This window comes from Sminthopsis crassicaudata, chromosome 1 (assembly GCF_048593235.1).
Source record: "Sminthopsis crassicaudata isolate SCR6 chromosome 1, ASM4859323v1, whole genome shotgun sequence".
NCBI lineage: Eukaryota > Metazoa > Chordata > Mammalia > Dasyuromorphia > Dasyuridae > Sminthopsis > Sminthopsis crassicaudata.
Genome location: NC_133617.1, coordinates 218981964 through 219002337, shown reverse-complemented (window position 1 = coordinate 219002337; position 20374 = coordinate 218981964). Strand labels below are relative to the sequence as shown.

The window sequence follows — 20374 nt, the reverse complement described above, 5'->3', positions numbered from 1 at the left end:
GACATGGAAAGTGGGAGGTAGAGAGAGAATGTAATTGGTTTTATTCTTATTCCTAGAGATTCTAGCAAAGCACCCCTTCAGGACTGCAAGCTCCTGGTGGGCTAGCGAAGATCGAGTCCTGTCCTGTGGTTGATGCACAAAAGCTTGATTTGGGTTTGTAGGACAAAGCTGAGGGGGGGAGGAGAAAGAGGAGGAGGAGGAAAATGAGGGCGTCTCCGGGAAGATTGAGGCCCGCCACCATTGGTCCCAGGACCTCCTCTGGGCCCCAGGGGCGAGGCCAGGGGTTGGAGATAGCTAGGGGTGGAAGAGGCGGGGTCCGGAGCTGGTCCCTCTCGGGCTCGGGTAGTCGGGGCTAGTCGGGGACACAAACCACAGCAGCTGTTGAGAAGGGAGAGGAACCGGGGGAACCAGATAAGACGAGGTGGTGGAGCCTGAAGTCCCCGCAGTGTCCCCGATCTTCATTCATACCATCTTCCTCTCCTCACAAACGGTTTGCCCTCAAATCCAAGAGCCGGAGAACCCAGCGGAATCTGGTACCGCCGTCCGCGATGAGGGAGATCGTCCATATTCAGGCTGGACAGTGCGGGAATCAAATTGGCACTAAGGTGGGACTGTAGGGCTGCGCCCGGAGTGAGGGTGGGTTTGGAGCGGTGTGTGGAAAGTTGTCTGTGTTGGTAGGGGAGGCGCTTCTTAGAGGTTGCCTGCAGGAGTAGGAGATGGGGTTGGGTGGTGCTAAGAATTGCTGTTGAGTGTGGCCCCAGGAGAGATAAATTAGTTGCACGATCCCTCTAAAGCGACATCAATCATTTCCCCTTCCGCAACTCCGTGCACCCACACCCCCGACTCCCTCTCCGCAGCTCCTCCTCTCCTGGGGTCCCATCCCATTATACTTCCCGCAGTCCTCTCCCTGCCCAAAGTTACACATCCAAATGGATATGTAATCCATTTGTTATCCAAAGTTACACAAAACCCTACTCAGCCCAACCGCGTGTAACTCTAAAAAGAAGCTCGAGGCAATAGAGGAGGCAGAGGGAAGGTAGGGAACAGCAGGAAGCCGAGAGCCCAAAATCCGGCACAGGCTACCCCGACATCCCTCGCCCCACCTTATCCCTGGTCCCCCATCCCCCATCCCGGTTTGGCCCATCCAGTCCCGTACTTTCCAGTCCACTCCCTCCCGATGCGGAGAGGGAGCGGCTCAGCGCTGAGCTCAGGCGCGCCAGGAATTCAACAGCTGCTATTCTACGTCCCCCTCACCCCCCGCTCCTCAACTTCCCCACCCACCCACCCACGGATCCCCCCACAGCCCTCCCCTCCGGCCGGGTCAGGAATACTTACTACCCGTCCCTCCCTGAGATTCGAAGAGAAAAGGAGGGGCCGGTGGATGGGGGCTGGAGGGGGATCGGATGGAGGGAGCAGGGATGTTTGGGTGGCAGGGCAGGAAAGGGTCTTGTCCCTCTAAGTGCTTACTTTCTCTCCCTCTCCTCTCCCCCAATCCTCTTTGTTCCTCTTTGCTCTTCCTCCTCCCTCCTCAAGTTTTGGGAAGTGATCAGCGATGAGCACGGGATTGACCCAGCGGGAGGCTACGTGGGTGACTCGGCGCTGCAGCTGGAGAGAATCAACGTCTACTACAATGAGTCATCTAGTGAGTTGTGCCCTGTGTTGTGTGCCAGGAAAGGGGTCAGGGACTGTCTCCTTCCATGAGCTAACGCTCCACCCTGCGAGGCTGGACCTGCTGCAGAGGCCAGCACTCTCCTCCAGGACATGATTCCCTGGCCGTCTGCCTCGCTAGTCGGGCAGGATTCATCATTTCCCTCCTTCAAGACCGCTCTTTTCTGCGCAGGAGAAGAAAGAGGTCCCGGAAGACAGTTATGTTTTCGGAAAAGTTACAATAGGAGTTGCCGCTGCTCCTCCTCCCCTTCTGAGGCGGGAAATCCGCTGTTAATTTAAATGAATTCCAACCAGCAAAGTTCAGCTGTCTAGGATGCCAGTTTTTTCTTCCCTTCCATTTTCAAACCACCTCTCTCCTATTCTCCCTCCACCCCACGGCACCCCTCCCCAATCAAAAAAACACCTTTACACATTTAGGAGAAAATATATTGCAACTCTTGATTCAAAAGGAGTTTGTGTTATCAAACCTTTGGATCATTTGGATTTTTGACTTGCTGCCTGCCTTCTGAGTTTTTATTTCGTTTTTCTGCTTGTGCCTCCAAGGGCAAGACAGTTAAATTCTAATCTGTCAATTTTGCTGCCGAAATTATGATGATTAGTCTTTATGGGGAAGTAAGTTAATAGTGGGGGGTAAAGGTTAAAATTTTAGATTATTGGTGGATTTCAGTTCTCTAAGAACTGGTTATGATTGGTTTTCCAGAAACTTAGGTTATCTTGAACTCTTTGTGTCTAGGGAGTGTTAAAATCGTTTCTGTCCATATTTTACAACAGAAGCAGCTATCCTCTCATTGGGTAGATGGAAACAGTTTCTTTGTTGTCCAATTGGAACAAAAAGACTCCATCCAAATGAAAGCAATCAGCAGGAAGGCAGAGGGCTACATGACTTTAATTTGGAATTTTAAAGAGCCTATTTTGGGAACCAACACCAGTAAGACTGAACTTTTTTAGAGGAGAGAAATTGGCCAAAAAACCAAAAGAGCACCAAATCAGTTACAAAAGAAAAAAAAAAAAAAGTTTATTTTCCATGGAACTAAAAATGGAAAACTTTCCTTTGAAACAAGGAAGTCATAGCCGGTTCATAGCAGTCTCTCCAAATGAGATCCAACTGCCAGGTTACATCCCAAGCAGCTGTCAAGCTTAATGGAATTAGCAAGAGGGAATTTAGTTTCTGCCTTGAAGAGAACCTTAGAAAATAACATGATGGGATGGGTTTTCTTTCTTTTGCAGCCCAGAAGTATGTTCCAAGGGCCATCCTAGTTGACTTGGAACCAGGAACCATGGACAGTGTGAGATCTGGGCCTTTTGGTCAGCTCTTCCGGCCTGACAATTTCATCTTTGGTATGTATGTTCCTGTCCAGTTTTCTCTTGTCACTAGGTGACCATCATAAATATCACTTTAAGCTTTTGTGTCTTTCCTTCTCCACCTGCAAAATGGGAACTGGGCAGTTGGGAGGAGAATGATATGCCTCACTTTCAAACTCATGAGGAACAGGAAAAATGAGGTACTACGTAAATATGAACTTTAAACTCTACAGAAACAGAAAACATTCTTGTATAAAAACAAAATTGTACACTACTGTTAATACCTCTTAAAATATGCCTGATGAAAAAAGTATTTCTCATTCATTTATTCCTTTATTCATTTATAAATTCCTTCAACAAATGCTGCTTACATAATTGCCCCAATGAATCCATAGGCATTTATTGAACTCCTACCACAATCCAGTCCCTAAGCCAGTATAACAAAGGATACACTAGGGATACAAAAACTTTTAAGATATGGACCTCTTCTCCAGGAATTGCAGTCCCATAGGGGAGATAAGACACATACACATGAAAAGATAGATAGCAATTATAAGGAAGTACAAGATCAAATCTTGACAGAAAAAGCTTCTATGAAGGCGAAGATACTTTCAGACTACTGTGTTCGTAGTTTCACAGAGGAATGGATTGAACAGTCCTTAAAGAATGGGGAGGAACTTGAAAAGGAGGGAGATCATTCTAAGCATTAGAATTAGAATTAGCATTCTAATCTTAGAGTAAAAAAGATTTAGTGAGATGGAATTGGATGTATCTCTTCTCTACCCTGTGTTCTATCTCTCTATTTGAATCAGTGTGGTCCATTAATTTTAGCGACCTTCTGTGGCTGTTGCAGAAACCGATTCAAAGTGCAAAAAATTTACTGCAGAAGAGAATTTACATTAAAGATCATAAAAGTTAAAGTGTTAAACATATGCCCACAATTAGATAAAATATTTTCAGAAGCTCTACTAATTAAATTGGTGTTGGGGAAATGGAGTGAATAAGGAATATGCCAATCTATGGGAGTGTTGGGGGGGGGGCAAGGTGGCACTTAAAATGAGCCATACTGAATATTGCTGCTCTACCCAAATCCTGAGTGTACACTACAATACCTAAACATCAGGTTAGGTATGCTGTCATGGGAAAAAGGGAGACCCCCGCTACAGCCCATTGCATTACCATTCCTAAGGTTGTAGGACTAGATAGTAAACTGTTGCTACTTAGTTGTACAAGGTTATCTTTGCAAAAACTAGAACACAGACCAAATTTCTTGGCTTGTCTGGCTTTCCTCTCTCTTAAGTAGTAAATAAGCTGATGATATTAGGAAAGCAGGTATCCCAGCCTATAGAACTATACTTGGCTCATATTTTCTGACCTCCATCACTTTATAAATGAGGAAAGTGAAAAAACTAATTTGCTGAAGGTCATACAATTGTTATAGACATATAATTTTATGTATATATGTATGTATATGAGACTTGAATCAAGAGTTTCTGGGTCCAATACCAATAATCATTCCACTATCCCCAGAGATAATGGCTCAAATGTAGAGCAGGATCTATATGAAATGTGGGCAATGAGTAACTGATGGGTCTAACAAAGTCATGTGCCCAACTATCCCAGCTCCAGGACCACTGCAATAAGTCCTGGAAAGACATAGTTGGCCAAAAGAGGGAGTGATTTGGGTAGGGCTCATGTCTGAGTTTGACTTCGGTTTCTACAGTTATTTAGGAAAATAGCCAAAATCCCCAAAGCTCTTCTCTTTGTAAAAGAGATGTTACCAAGCTGAACTTTCACTGAACCTTGCCTCTAAACTTGTAGGTCTATTTTTAGGGACCTCCCACTATCTTTATGACAACACAGAGATCATAAAGATGTCCATCCTTCATTTTCTCCCCTCACTGAGAAAATATTGATAAATAAGACTAGTCACAGTATACTTACAGGAAATATGCAGAAGAAATGGCCCAAGTCCAAGGGGAATTCTCTCTTAGGGAGAACCAATGAAGTTTGGGTTTTAGTTTCTTTTAAATAGCAGCAAAATTCCCACTACCTTAAGGAGATATCAGTTTTATAGAATGAAAAATATCTATTGTATCCAACTACAATTTCAAATCTGACTCATACCCAGGGAAAAGAGTATTAGAAAGATATCTGCTATTCAGGTATTATTAATGTGACCAGTACCAAATGACTCTCTCTATCTGTGCTTTACTTTTCTTGACCATAAAATTAAAGAAATGAACTAGATGATTTCTAAGGGCCCTTCTTACTATAACATTTATAAATCTATAAGCTCATTTAGTAGCTGAATATCAGCTTAACAATGTCAATAATAGCCTTTTGCTGGGAAAACAAAAACAAAAAACAAAACTGTGCTCAAATCTCCTTCTCTGGGAGGGAGATTTTGTGAACTCATCTTGGTTTCCTCTAGATCATATGAGCTTCTGCCTTTTGATTCTCTAAGGCATGTAGGAGAACAATAATCACTGACACTTTTCTGTAGCATAAGTCTGCAAAGCATCTTATTACATACCTTATCTCATATGAACTAAGGACTACAGGTATTATTATCTTCATTTTTCAGATAAGGAAACTAAGTCTCAAATACGTTGTTAGAAGAAATGGGCATCCTTCCTGGCTTTTGCCACTTACTATTTGTATAGTTTCCAGGTTATGCCCTAACTCATCATTGTTTGGGTCCTGATTGGGTGAGAGTGGTTTGTAAATAGAAATTATTTCTGTTTTGGCTTGAATCCTGAGGGTTTTATCCTTCCAAATTTATTTATTTAGATTTTTGAAAAGTCTTTGCCTCAATTTCTATGGAACCTTAATCACTGAATGGATATGGCTTCAATCCAATAGATCTATTGAAGACCTTAGCTTTTTAAGCCTTTTTAAGGCCAAATTCTCCCATTGCATCCAAGGCTATGTCTCGTTATCCTGATCTCTATCTGCCCACTGGACTCAGATGACTCTGAGTGATATGCCCTTCCTAACTTAAGTTCAATTCACTTACATGTCATGGCATTACCTCCCTGATGTCATGGTCCTCTTCGAGAATGAAGGACAAACAACAACAAATGTGTGATTGAACAGATTTCTTCTTTACATTTCTGGACCTGTTTCTTCATCTGTAAAGTTAGGGGAATGTACTAAATGGCTTTTGAAGACCTTTTTAGCTCTACATCTATGATCTTATGAAGTGACTTGTCAATGGTCTCTTCTATAATAACTATCAAAGGCAAGAATCAAATCCAATCTTTTTTCACTAAACTATGTAGTCTTTCTGAGAATGACTACCTTACATTTATTTAGCTCTTTTTCAGTTTTTGAAGCATGTTACCATGAGAAACACCTTTGTTCCTTGCAATAACCCCATTTAGTAAGCAGAACATGCATACTTTTTCTCATTTTTAAGATGAGGAAAAACAAGGATTATTTTTTTTTTGCCTTTTTGTATCCCCAGCATTTAGCAGAGTACCTGAGGCACAGAAGGCACTTAATAAATATTTACTGATTGAGCGAAACAGAGCAAGGTGAAATAATTTGCATCAAGTCATATAACTAGCAAGTGGTCCAGCTGTCATACTCATTCAAGTCACTTTACAGTTGAGTAAATGGAGGCCTAAGGGAATAAATAATTATGGTAGATCAAAGGGATAGTAATAAAAAAAAATAGCTGGCATTTAGATGGTCTCCAGTGTAAAGAACTAGAATGAAAAGAAATGAGCAATACATATGTGTTTGAATTGGAACTGAAGGGTCAGGGATTCCCAGTGAAAACCTGTGATTTAATGGCTATTTGAATAGCTGAAGTATTGATATCAGCTGCTTTAAACCAGGGACTTTTAATCTTTTTTGTGTATGTGTCATGAACAACTTAGGCAGTCTAGTGAAATGTATGGACCTTTTCCCAGATAATGGTGAGGTTTTAAAAAATAAATAAATAATTGAAGGGAATGCTGAATTTAAGTTTGAGGTTAATGAAAATAAAAATCTAATTTTTTCCCATATAAATTCACAGACCTCCTGAAGTCTATAGGGATCAATGGACCCTAGGTTAAGAACCCCTGATTTAGAATAGAAGAGATATTTCTATTTAGTGGTCACTAAGAACAGGTAATTAGTTTGGTGGAAGCTCCTTACTCTTGCCTCCCACTCATCTGTGACTTCCAACAGAATGGATACAAATCAATAATATGTAAAGTTGATTTGATTTGTTTTAAGTTGTTATAAAGTATATTTTGTAAAAGCCTTCCCCTGAATTGGGAAACATTGGTAAACAATAAGGCTTAATAAAGGAACAGGAATGCAGTATTTTGGTAGGAAAAATGAATTAAATCCCATTTTTCTGACTAGCAACTCAAACCATTTGATTTCTACTTAGGTTATAGCATGAAGGCAATCTGTGGGAAGATATCTCAATGAGTCAAATGGGTCATATGCATATTATAGAAAAAAGAGTAGCTAAAAGATAAATTTATTTTTCCCCTTTTGTAACTTTTTCTCCAGTTTCCAACTTGGCAAACCCCGGTGTTAGAAAACTTACGCAGTGCAGTGGTAACTTCAGAGAGGTTTGAACAGGACATAAATCAAAGGGTGTGCCCTTTGTCAGGGAAAGACAGCTCAGGGGTATCTGTTGAGGCTTGACTAAAGCTTGGTAAATTATAGACTCACTTTCTACAGTCAGGAGTCACTGACTGAAATGTCACAACACATTATTATTGGTGATGTTCATTTCATAACCCCCAAATATTTAACTAGAAGCTTCAGTTGCTATGAAACTGTTGCAAAATATTCAGAAGTCTCTAGCTTCCTTCTTTTTCCAAGAACACAGAGAGAAAGCTTCAGGACTAATCAATCTACTATAAATATTTAGGCACCATAGCAAATGGTATAAACTCAGGAAAAGGGAACAGTTATTTGGAGTCAGCTCTCTTAGTTCACTGAAGAAGCAACTTCTTACTTGATTTATTCTTGTTTTATGTTTCTCTAAAATAAGCTGTATGTTTCATACTCACCTTTTTGTTATTTTAATTGAGGAATGCATGCCCACTTTTTAAAAAGTACCTATAGTAATGTTATCTTTCTTGTAAGAAGACCTAATCTTTATTCATTGATCAAAGGGGAAGCATAACTGATTTTCTGAGTCTTGTAGATTCAATAGAACTAGGAGCTGGGATGTGGCCTGTACAAAGTCTTAACTTTGTTATCTGCTTGCCATGTATGGCTAGCTACCTTAACAAAGGAATACGAGGAAAAGGAGGAGGAAAGAAAAAGAGACAGAGATGAAAGTGAGGGAGGAAAAATAGAAAGCAAGAAAGAAGACAGACAGAGAGAGGAGAGTTTGGGAAAGACAGAGACAAAAAGGGAGAAAGAAGAAGAAGAAGAAATAATGATAGCTGTTATTTATGCTGTTCCACAGCTGTGCAGGAAGTACAGTGATTTCTGTATCCTGTGAAGGGAACAATCATATCCTAGACTGTGCTTACAGTCAGGGGAAAACGGAACAAGGAAATGGCTCACTTGAAACAATTGAAATGGTCAGCAATTATAGCATGCTCTGATTCCCCATGAGAAGAGTGGAAGCATGGGTTTATGGGTCTGCTTTGGCCTGATCTGAACCTTTCTTGATAAATATCAGGTGCTCTTGTGTAAAATAGTCATTGTGCCTATTTCACCAGAGGAAATCTGGGCCAAGAGCAACTGGAAGGAAAAATAGAATTTACTCCCAAGCTGGATAAATGACTGAATATCCCTAGAGTTCTTGTCAACAGGTATAGATACCAAGTGTAGCATATACCAGAAAGAAATCTGTTGCATCCCTAGAAACAAATCATTAGTGGCTTAAATGCTTTTTGTTGTTGTTTTTATCAGTCAGGAAAAGAATTTGATAGTTGAAGTGTTTGTTTTTCCCCCGTACCAATTTCTCCAGTTTTCAGAAATAATAAAAAATTTAAACTTTCATTCAGCAAGCAGTTGATAGGCACCCATGATATGACCAGTACTAGACTAAATGCTGGGAGAGAATCTGGCTGTCTCAAATATCAAGAAGCTTATAATTTAGTGGGAAGAGAAAGAACTATAGAGGAGGACTGGGATAATGCAGAGGTATCAAACACTCGGGCAGGCTCAAACTAGAGTAAAAAATAATTGAGGAATAGTTATCAAATAAATAATATAGTATGTAACCTGCAGGGATCTTCATATATGTATTTTGTTGTTATTTTCAATCACGTCTGACTCTGACCCTATTTGAGGTTTTCTTGGCAAAGATACTAGAGTGGTTTGCTATTTCCTTCTCCAACTCATTTTACAAATAACAAGACTGAGGCAAACAGGGTTAAGTTACTTGCCCAGAAACACACAGCTAATAAATGTCTGAGGCTGGATTTGAACTCAGGTTTTCTTAACTCCAAACCCAGTGCTCTATTCATGTACTATGTACCTGCTCTATATAAATGAAATTTGTAGTCTTTTTTTTTTCAGTCACATCCAACTCTTTGTGATCCCATTTGGGGGTCTCTTGGCAAAGATACTGGGGAGATTTGTCATTTCCTTCTGCAGTCCATTTTACAAATTAGGAAACTGAGACAGAATTAAATGATTAGTACAGGATCACATGGCTAGTGTTTTGAGACCAGATTTGAACTCAGGAAAAGGAGCCTTCCTAACTCCAAGTCTGTCACTCTATATACATTGAGCTATATGTGGTTTAGTGGCCCCCATTTCTAGAGACCTGGAATCAGGAAGACCTGAGTTCAAATCCCACTTAAGTCACTATCTCTAGATCAGTTTTCTTATTTATAAAATGAAAAGGCTGGACTCTATGGCCTCTAGAAGCCATTCTGGTTCTAGAATTGTGATACTGACTTGTCTGACCAGTAGTATACTGGTATACCAAAGAGATTTGATGTGTGTGTGTATACACACACACACACACACACACACACACACACACACACACATATGTATAGCTTCATGATTTTTTATTTTGTTCCTACTCATCAGATACATATGTATATATGTATATATACATATATGTACATATATGTATATATATATGCATAACTTCATGATTTTTAAAATTTTGTACCTACTCACGAAATACAAATATTTTAATATACACAAAATAGGAAGAACATATTAAGAAATGGACTTAATTAATATACAGTAAGGAATGTCAGGTTAGGGTCCATATTAAACTATTAAGTCTTAGCTCATGGACTCATAGAAAAACAGTGTTGTTGTTTTTTTTTTAAAGATTATTATATAGTCTTAAAGCAAAGTAACAACAAAATTGCCCCTTTTTTGTACCCTTCTACCATTTTCTTAATGTATAGAAAATGTTTTCTTGCTTTTATTTTTTTCATATTTATCACTATCACCAATTTGGTTTTTAATTTTTTAATCACCTCAGTTTGTGAATCATGAATTGTCATAATTGGTGAAACCCAGACAAAGCAGCTTGACCTTTTAGGTAGCTGGTTTCAAACCAATAAAAATGAATAATGATTAAATCAGTGGAAGCCGTTGCCTAGATAACATCAAGTGAACCTACCTTTGATATGGCAGGCATTATACAAATAAAATCATATTTGGATTATTTCAGGGCAGAATCTGTATCTGAGAACTGAAAAGCTTGAGAATTCTTAACTCTTTCCTTTTTAAAAAAAAGTCTTCCTCTTCTTACCCCAACTTTCCTAGCTTTATGGTTTGGCTTCATATTTTCTCTCTTCATCTGTGGGAAGGTCTGCTAGCCAAAAGTCAAAATTAAGGGATGTGTACCTTCCTTTGCCATGACTCAGTATGATTTTGGAAGTTGTAGAATTTTGTTATCACTTAGCCTATCATTTGTAGGTAGAGAATAGTTTCTTCCAGTCAATATCTTAAAGTATTTGAAAGCTGCCAATGAGAGATGTTCTGGGAATAAATGAGGTTTCTCTTTTTTGTGGGTTTTAGTGGTCTTAAAGTTCAGTGCAAGAAAATAGTAGAATGAGACAGCTAGGTGGTATAGTAGGATAAGGCACTGGGCCTAGAGTCAGGAATACCTGAATTCAAATTTGATCTCAGATACTTAGTAGTTGGGCAGGTCATTGAGCCTCTGTCTCAGTTTCCTCATCTATAAAATGGGGACAATAATGGCAACTCCCTCCCAGAATTGCTTTGTGGATCAAATGAAATATTTGTAAAGCACTTTACACAGTATGTGGCACATAAATAAGCACTCTGTAAATGTATTGACATTATCAAAAAAGCTAAAGTGGTATCAATATAGTATCCAAAATGAGATGAGATAGTTGTTATTGTTGCCTTTAATTACATGATAGTAATCAGTGTTTATACTGTTGACTATTCTTCCTTTATATAATATCAATTCATATCCCATGAATTCACATTTGTTGCTTATAATGTATTTTCTATTATATTCACATACCATAATTTAGCCTATCCATTAGTTTGTTTCTAGTTTTTTGCTGATACAAATAATACTGCTAGGAAAATATATCCACATGAAGCATCAGGGAATAATGAAAAGAAAGCAATCTTTGAAACCAAGAAGACAAGGATTTGAATTCTGCCTCTGACACATGACTGTGTGACCTCTTGGCAAGTCATTTAATTTCTCAAATTCAGAAAGAAATATTACATGCAGATGTAGAAAACCACAAGTTAATATTATTTATGTGGTATTTTAAATTTATTTTTAAAAGTTTCCATTTACATTTTAACCTGGTCACAAAAGTCACAAAATGTGTCACTTCTTCTTGACTTAATTAAAACCACAAGTTGCAATAACTTACCTTGGTAGAGGATACTCCTACATCGTGTAAATCATAGTTCCATATCCAAATATATATCTCCACATACATGTCTCTGTGTTTACTGCCAATACCTCCTTAAGAGTATTGAGCCTAATCAACAAGTATTTACTAAGTGCATAATAAATATACTAGGGATACAAAGAAAGGCAAAAAGTATAGTCCTTGCCCTCAAAAAGATTATACATACAAATGTATAATGGGAGATACACATGCAAACAATTATACATATAAGATATATATTAAATGAGAAGGAAACTTAAAGGGAAGGCACTAGCAATGGGAAGTCATGGCATGAAGATAGGGTGAGTCTTGAAGGAATAGATACTTGGGAGAAAATTCCAAGCATGGGAAAAGTTACAGAATCAGGAGATGGAGTGTCACATGCAAGAAGGCCCATGTTGCTGTATTATAAAGTATGTTAAGGGAAGCAAAATGTCAGAAAAAGTAAAAAGGGGAAAGTGATAGACTTTAAATACTAAACAGAGGATTTTATATTGGAGAGGCAGTGTGCCAAAGCCAAGCCTATATTTAGGAAATTTACAGATTGATGTGTGGAAGAAATTTATAGTAGGCAGACCCAGCAGAACACTATTGTAATATTCCAGGTATGAAGTGATAAGGATCTGCACTAGGATGGTAACTGTGTGAATAGTGAAAATGAGGATACACATGAGAGATGTGAAGGTAGAAATGACAAGATCTGGTAACAGATTGCACATGTGGAGTACAAACAAGAGTTGAGGATGACATGAAAGGTTTGGGTGGTGTAAGGATGGTACTCTCAACAGTAATAGGGAAGTTCAGAATATGGGAGGTGTGGGAAAGAAGAAAATGGATTTTGTGTTGAACATGTTAAGTTTTGACATCCCATAAGAATTCATTATTTGAAAAAAACTGTTGGGAAAACTGGAAATTAGTATGGCAGAAATTAGATATGGACCCACACTTAATTAACACCATATACCAAGATAAGATCAAAATGGGTCCATGATTTAGGCATAAACAATGAGACCATAAATAGATTAGAGGAACAGAGGATAGTCTACCTCTCAGACCTGTGGAGGAGGAAGGAATTTATGACCAGAGAAGAACTAGAGATCATTATTGATCACAAAGTAGATTTTGATTACATCAAATTAAAAATCTTTGGTACAAACAAAACTAATGCAAACAAGATTAGAAGGGAAGTAATAAATTGGGAAAACATTTTTACAGTTAAAGGTTCTGATAAAGGTCTCAATTCCAAATTATATAGAGAACTGACCCTAATTTATAAGAAATCAAACCATTCTCCAATTGATAAATGGTCAAAGGATATGAACAGACATTTTTCAGATGATGAAATTGAAACTATTTCCACTCATATGAAAGAGTGTTCCAAATCACTACTGATCAGAGAAATGTAAAATTAAGACAACTCTGAGATACCACTACACACCTGTCAGATTGGTTAAGATGACAGGGAAACATAATGCAGAATGTTGGAGGGGATGTGGGAAAACTGGGACACTAATGCATTGTTGGTGGAGTTGTGAAAGAATCCAGCCATTCTGGAGAGCAATCTGGAACTATGCCTAAAAAGTTATCAAACTGTGCATACCCTTTGATCCAGCAGCGCTACTATTGGGCTTATATCCCAAAGAAATACTAAAGAAGGGAAAGGGATCTCTGTATGTGCCAAAATATTTGTGGCAGCTCTTTTCGTAGTGGCTAGAAACTGGAAAACGAATGGATGTCCATCAATTGGAGAATGGTTGGATAAATTATGGTATATGAAGGTTATGGAATACTATTGCTCTGTAAGAAATGACCAGTAGGATGAATACAGAGAGGTTTGGAGAGACTTACATGAACTGATGCTGAGTGAAATGAGCAGAACCAGAAGATCACTATACACTTCAACAACAATGTTGTATGAAGATGTATTCTGATGGAAGTGGATATCTTCAACATAAAGAAGATCCAACTCACTTCCAGCTGATCAATGATGGACAGAAACAGCTACACCCAGAGAAGGAACACTGGTAATTGAATGTAAACTGTTTGCACTACTGTCTATCTACCCAGGTTACCTATACCTTCGGAATCCAATTCTTAACATGCAACAAGAAAAGTAGATTTACACACATATATTGTATCTAGGTTATATTGTAACACATGTAAAATATATGGGATTGCCTGTCATCTAAGGGAGGGAGTAGAGGGAGGGAGGGGAAAATTTGGAAAAATGAATACAACGGATAATCTTATTTTTAAAAAATTACTCATCCATATGTACTGTCAAAAAATTTTATAATTATGAAATTAATTTTAAAAAAAAGTTTTGACATCCCAGTTTGAGATGTTCAAAAGGCAGTTACGGGTAATGTCAGACTGGAGCTCAGGAGACAAATTAGGGCTGGGTATATAGTTTTGTAAATTATCTACATAGAGATGATAATTGAACTCATGAGTGCTAATGAAATAATCAAATGAAATTGTAGGAGAAAAAGGGAAAAGACCCAGAATTGAATCTTGGGTAATAATCATGGTTAATAAAGGAGACTGATCAGACAGGAAAGAGAAGAACCAGGAGACAGCAGTATCTTGAAAACCTAAAGAAAAGAATATCAAGAAGGTGATTAACAATGTCAAATATGGCTCTTTTCAGCAATGAGGTGATTCAGGCCAATTCCAATAGACTTATGATAGAGAGAGCCAACTGCATCTAAAAAGAGGATGTGGGAACTGAATGTGGATCACAGCATAGTATTTTCACCTTTTTTTGTTGTTTTCTTGCTTTTAGTTTTCCATCTCATTTTTTTTCTTTTTTGATCTGATTTTTCTTTTGCAGCATGATAAATGTGGAAATATGTTTAGAAGAATTGTATATATTTAACATATATTGGCTCACTTGCTATCTAGGGAAGGAGGTAGGGGGAAGTAAAGAAAAAATTTGGAATAAAAGGTTTTGCAAGGGTGAATGTTGAAAGCTAACTGCATATATCTTGAAAATAAAAATCTGTTATTTAAAAAAAATGTCAGAGGCTGAACTCAAGTATAAGGACTGGAAAAAAAAGGACTGATAGTTGGCAGTTAAAAGATCTTTAGTAAGTTTAGAGACAATTTCAGTTGAATGAAGTCAGAAGACAGACTGAAGAAGGTTTAGAATGAATAGCAGAAAAAGTGGAGGCACTAAGTAGAGATGGCTTTCTCAGTTTAGCAATAAAATGGAAGAGAAATAGTATAACTAATAAGGATCATCAGAAAAATTAAGGTCTGGATTTTTTTTAAGGATGGGAGAGATATGTACATGTTTGTAGGAATGAGCAAAGCAATTAGTTAATAGGAAGAAATTGAAAATTAGATAGAAAATGAAGATGGTGTGGGACATGTTGAAGAAGAGATGAAGTAAGATCAAGGGTGAATGCATATGAATTTGCCTTTGAAAGGACCACTTTTTCATGAGATAATGGGAAAGACATCAAAGTAATATAAGATTAAGAGGGGAAAAGAGGAAGTTCTCAATGACTAATTTTTTTTTAGTGAAGTATAAGGAGGTTGGGGGAGGGGGTGCCATAGTAGGTTTAAGGATAGTTTTGGAATGTCTGCTACAGTGAGATAGTGAATCAATTAAGGAAGTATTAAGGATTGTCTTGCTGCAAAAAGGACCTGTTGAGATTATTTATATTATAAATCTACAGTGCCTGAGAATATCTGGCATATAGAAGGTGCTTAATACTGATTTGATGACTTGTAATGAACTCAGTAGAATGTGAATAGAACATGATAGGAAAAAGGTTAAGAAGGTAAGGGATTCATGTAACCATCATCCTGAAAAGCAACATCCATAGAGATGTAACTCCTTCTGTGAATGCTGCAGCCACAGCTACTCAAGACTCAAAAAAAAAAAAAAAAAAAGAAAGAAAAAAAAAAAATTCTGACCATCAAAATCCTTGGTGCTGTCAAATGGTTCAATATTAGAAAGTGAAGTTTTATATGTAGAGATGATTTTAAAGAAAATGTTTTTGTTTTGCTGCTGTATCCTAAGAATCATAAGGATCTTGTAGCTGAAATTTTGTTACGTTGTTACAGAGACTTTTCAATAGAGTATGCTCTACTTAGCTAAGCTGTAAGAACTTCAGGCTAAAAATAACAACTTTATGTTAACATTTTACCTACATATTAGTATTCTTTTTAGAAAATTAATTTAAAGTCAATAACTCTGAAAGACACTGATCAATGCAAAGATCAAACATGATTCTGGAAGATAAAGAATTCTGCCCACCCACCTCCTAACAGAAGTGATGGACTAAATATGGAGAATGAGATGATACAAGAAAATGTTTTGGATGATGATATTTTTTTCCCAGTAAGAAAGAAGTAGGAGAGAAAAAAAAAATGTTAGTATATACATTTTGTTAATTTAAAATATGTAAATTTTAAAGCATTTTATTTTTAAAATATGTTAGGTTCTTACTAGGTGCTAAGTCGGTACTTAACAAGACTCAGTAGAAACACTGCTGAATCAAAAAAGTATGCACAATTTTATATCCCTTTGGGCATAGTTCCAGATTGTTCTACAAAATGGTTGGATCATTTCATAACTCCACCAACAATGTATCAGTGTCCCAGTTTTCCCACATCCCCTCCAACATTTATCATTATCTTTTCTTGCCATTTTAGACAGTAGGAGAGGTGTGTAGTGGTACCTCAGAAGTGTCTTAATTTGCATTTCTCTAATCAATAGTGATTTAGGGCATTTTTTTCATGTGACTATAGATGGCTTTAGTTTCATTATGTAAAAATTGGTTGTTCATATCCTTTAACCATTTATCAGTTGGACACCTCAATACTTCTGATAGTTGCTCTTGTGCTTTCTGTGACTGTTTCCACTATGGGAATGAAAAGGGGTGGTACAAATCAGTCAAAGAATTAACTACTCCTCCCCAGAAGTTCAAAGGGGTAAAGCTCCCTGTAAAGGCCAGAACTAAAGAATTGTTAAGTACCGACTTAGCACCTAGTAAGAACCTAACAAAAATATATGTATAATTTTCAACATTCATCTTTGTAAAACCTTTCTCTCAATATATCTTAAACATGTGTAATTCTTCTATACATATTTTCACAATTATCTTTCTACACAAGAAAAATCAGATCAAAAAGGAAAAAAGATAAAAAACAAAAAAACAAATAAACAATTAAAAAGGTGAAAATACTATGTTGTTGATACACATTCAGTCCCCATAGTTCTCTTTCTGGATGCAGATGGCTCTCTCCATCACAAGTCTATTGGAATTGGCTTGAATCATCTCATTGTTGAAAAGAGCCATGAAAACATGTAATTGTTAAAAAGTTACTAAGTTGGGACAGCTAGGTGTCGAAGTGGATAAAGCACCAGCCTTGAATTCAGGAGGACCCGAGTTCGGATCTGTCTCACACACTTAACACTTCCTAACTGTGTGACCCTGGGCAAGTCACTTAACCCCAGCCTCAGGGAAAAAGAAAAAAAAAAAAGTTACTAAGTTTAAAAATTAATTCAAATGTATGGTGGTGGGCTTTTTTTTTTTTTTTTTTAAAGATTTGCTTTATTCTTAAATGCAAATTTATTACATTTTTAGATCAGTTCTCTACTAAAGTCCTAGTTGTGATGCCTTGTCACAGCAGTGAAATGTCTTGAGTTCTCAGATGCTGTGCCAGGGAAGCACAAATTGAAGTGAAGCTCATTTTTCACAAGTAGGAATACTTAAGAGCATAGGCCTAAGGATAGCCTACTGGCTGATGTTTCAGAGAGGCTAATAATCATAGAGGTTGAGTACAAGGAAATCAATTTTTTGGTGACAGAAACAAATAACTACTAAAACTAGAATGGTCACAGTCCAACAGAAATTTGAACAGAAGTTTCTTTGAAATATCAGTACAAAAAAAATTTTTTATAGTGAAATACTTCTTTCTCCAAGATCAAAATAAAAGTCACAAGGAAACAGGATATGACAGAAATTTGCTTCACAGGAAACTTTTTTAGGAATAAACATATCAAGACTCATTTGAAAAAGGTAAATTCACATCATCAGTCAAAAAACAATCAAAAAAGAGTTTTTCCAGATCCTTGAATGCTTCAGAGGAAATACAATAATTGTAAATTCATTTCATTTGTTAAACTTGTTTCTCAAATTCAACAGGAAGCTCTGTGAGGGTAACATAGGATAAACTTCTTTGATAATTGTCAATGTCTGGCAGAATACCACATATCTTGAGTACATACCTTGAGAGTTGAATCTGTGTACAAGTTTTTAAATTTTGTAACTCAGGCTACAGGCAAAGAGTTGAATAATTTTATTATACTATTATTATTATTATTATTAGGCCTCCTCACATCACATGCATTTTTCTTTTTTTTTACTGCAGGACAAACTGGTGCAGGAAACAACTGGGCAAAGGGACATTACACTGAAGGAGCAGAGCTAGTTGATTCAGTGCTTGATGTGGTGAGGAAAGAATGTGAACACTGTGACTGTTTGCAAGGATTTCAGCTCACTCACTCCCTGGGAGGAGGAACAGGATCTGGTATGGGAACATTGCTCATTAGCAAAATCCGAGAGGAATATCCAGATAGAATCATGAATACCTTTAGTGTCATGCCTTCACCCAAAGTGTCTGATACTGTGGTGGAGCCTTATAATGCTACTCTGTCAGTCCACCAGCTGGTTGAAAACACAGATGAAACTTACTGCATTGACAATGAGGCTTTGTATGATATCTGCTTCCGTACCCTGAAGCTTACCACCCCAACTTATGGAGACCTTAACCACCTGGTGTCTGCAACCATGAGTGGAGTGACCACCTCATTGCGCTTCCCAGGGCAGCTCAACGCCGATCTCCGCAAATTGGCAGTGAACATGGTCCCTTTTCCACGCCTCCATTTCTTCATGCCAGGCTTCGCTCCTTTAACAGCTAGAGGCAGCCAGCAGTACCGAGCCCTCACAGTGCCAGAACTCACTCAGCAGATGTTTGATGCTAAGAATATGATGGCTGCTTGTGATCCAAGACATGGACGGTATCTCACCGTTGCCACTGTCTTCCGAGGCCCAATGTCCATGAAGGAAGTGGACGAACAGATGTTGGCCATCCAGAACAAGAATAGCAGCTATTTTGTGGAGTGGATCCCTAATAATGTCAAGGTAGCTGTATGTGACATCCCTCCTCGTGGTCTTAAGATGGCCTCCACATTTATTGGCAACAGCACTGCAATTCAGGAGCTCTTTAAACGTATCTCTGAGCAATTCTCTGCCATGTTCCGCCGGAAGGCTTTCCTTCACTGGTTTACAGGAGAGGGAATGGATGAAATGGAGTTTACAGAAGCAGAAAGTAATATGAATGATCTGGTGTCAGAATACCAGCAGTATCAAGAAGCTACAGCCAATGACGGAGAGGAAACTTTTGAAGATGATGAGGAAGAAATCAATGAATAAAGAAAAAATTGTCTATCACATTAAAATAAAAATGAAAGCTTAATAAAATCCCTTTAAATGTATAAACTGTCTTCAATTTAGTCTTTTGACCATGACAGATAATTGACATAAAAGGTAATTGGAAAAATATTTCTTTTCTTTTTATCATTTTGTGGAAAAAATGGGCTTCACATTATTATATTATACTTAATATACAATATAAATCTTAAGAAAATCTATTCATAATAAAAGAGGAACATTATTATATCTGTTTTTGTTTTGGGGAAAGAAGAATACCAAATACAAATTAAAATTTAGAGAAGAAAAAAATTATTATATTAATAGTTATAAGTTTTTTTATGACAACTATAGTAACTCATAGAGTGTGTAATTGTACTTCCGTTTTTCTTTGGGGTTGTGCAAATGCTAGTCTCAGTCACTGAAGAAATAAGCTGAAAGGGAAAACCAACAGAGAATCTTGGTGCTATTTTTGGTAACTTCCATGTTTCAGCAAAGCTTGACAGTAGTTTTAAGATAAATACAAAGAAATATTACATTACATAACAGGAAAATGATTATTTCCTTAAAACATAATTGATAACATAAAAGTAATCATAGAATTTAAGAACTAAAATACACTTAAGAGATCTAATCCAGAGATTGGTAAGCCACAGTCCAAGAGCTAAGACTGTTTTCTACATTTTAAATCAAATTTTATTGTATTTTAAGATGTACAAAAACAAGTGGCAAGTTGAATTTAGCCTGCAAACAATAGTTTGCAAACCCTTAATCTGGTCTTTAACAGTTAGAAGGGATCTACATTATTTAGTTCAACTCCCTCATTTTATAGAGGAAATCTGAAGCTCAAACAATAAATAGAAAATCATAGTTCAAACCCAGGTTCTTTTAAAAATCCATTACACTTTCTGCTATATGCACTTGTTTCACAAGCAATAAAAATGAGGTTCAAAGAAACTGTGTAATGAAGAATTGAAAATAAATTTCAGGATTTCAAACTGTTTTTCCTGCTGTATTTACTAGACCAGTGGTTTTCACGCTGGTTTGTGGAACTCCAAGCGTCCACAAGACCTCTCAGACATTTCTTGGGCAAGTAGTTATACTATAAATACTTCTTTACTTCAGATT

At 37.4% G+C, this 20374-nt stretch overlaps 1 protein-coding gene across 1 annotated transcript; it reads left to right on the top strand.

Moving 5' to 3' along the window:
* The first annotated feature begins 268 nt into the window (after window positions 1-268).
* On the top strand, window positions 269-19315 carry TUBB6 (tubulin beta 6 class V). Its single transcript, XM_074274767.1, has 4 exons — window positions 269-605; window positions 1534-1642; window positions 2896-3006; window positions 18186-19315. The coding sequence occupies exons 1-4, from the start codon at window positions 549-551 to the stop codon at window positions 19247-19249; spliced, it is 1341 nt and encodes a 446-aa protein (XP_074130868.1). The 5' UTR covers window positions 269-548; the 3' UTR covers window positions 19250-19315.
* Window positions 19316-20374: the final 1059 nt, after the last annotated feature.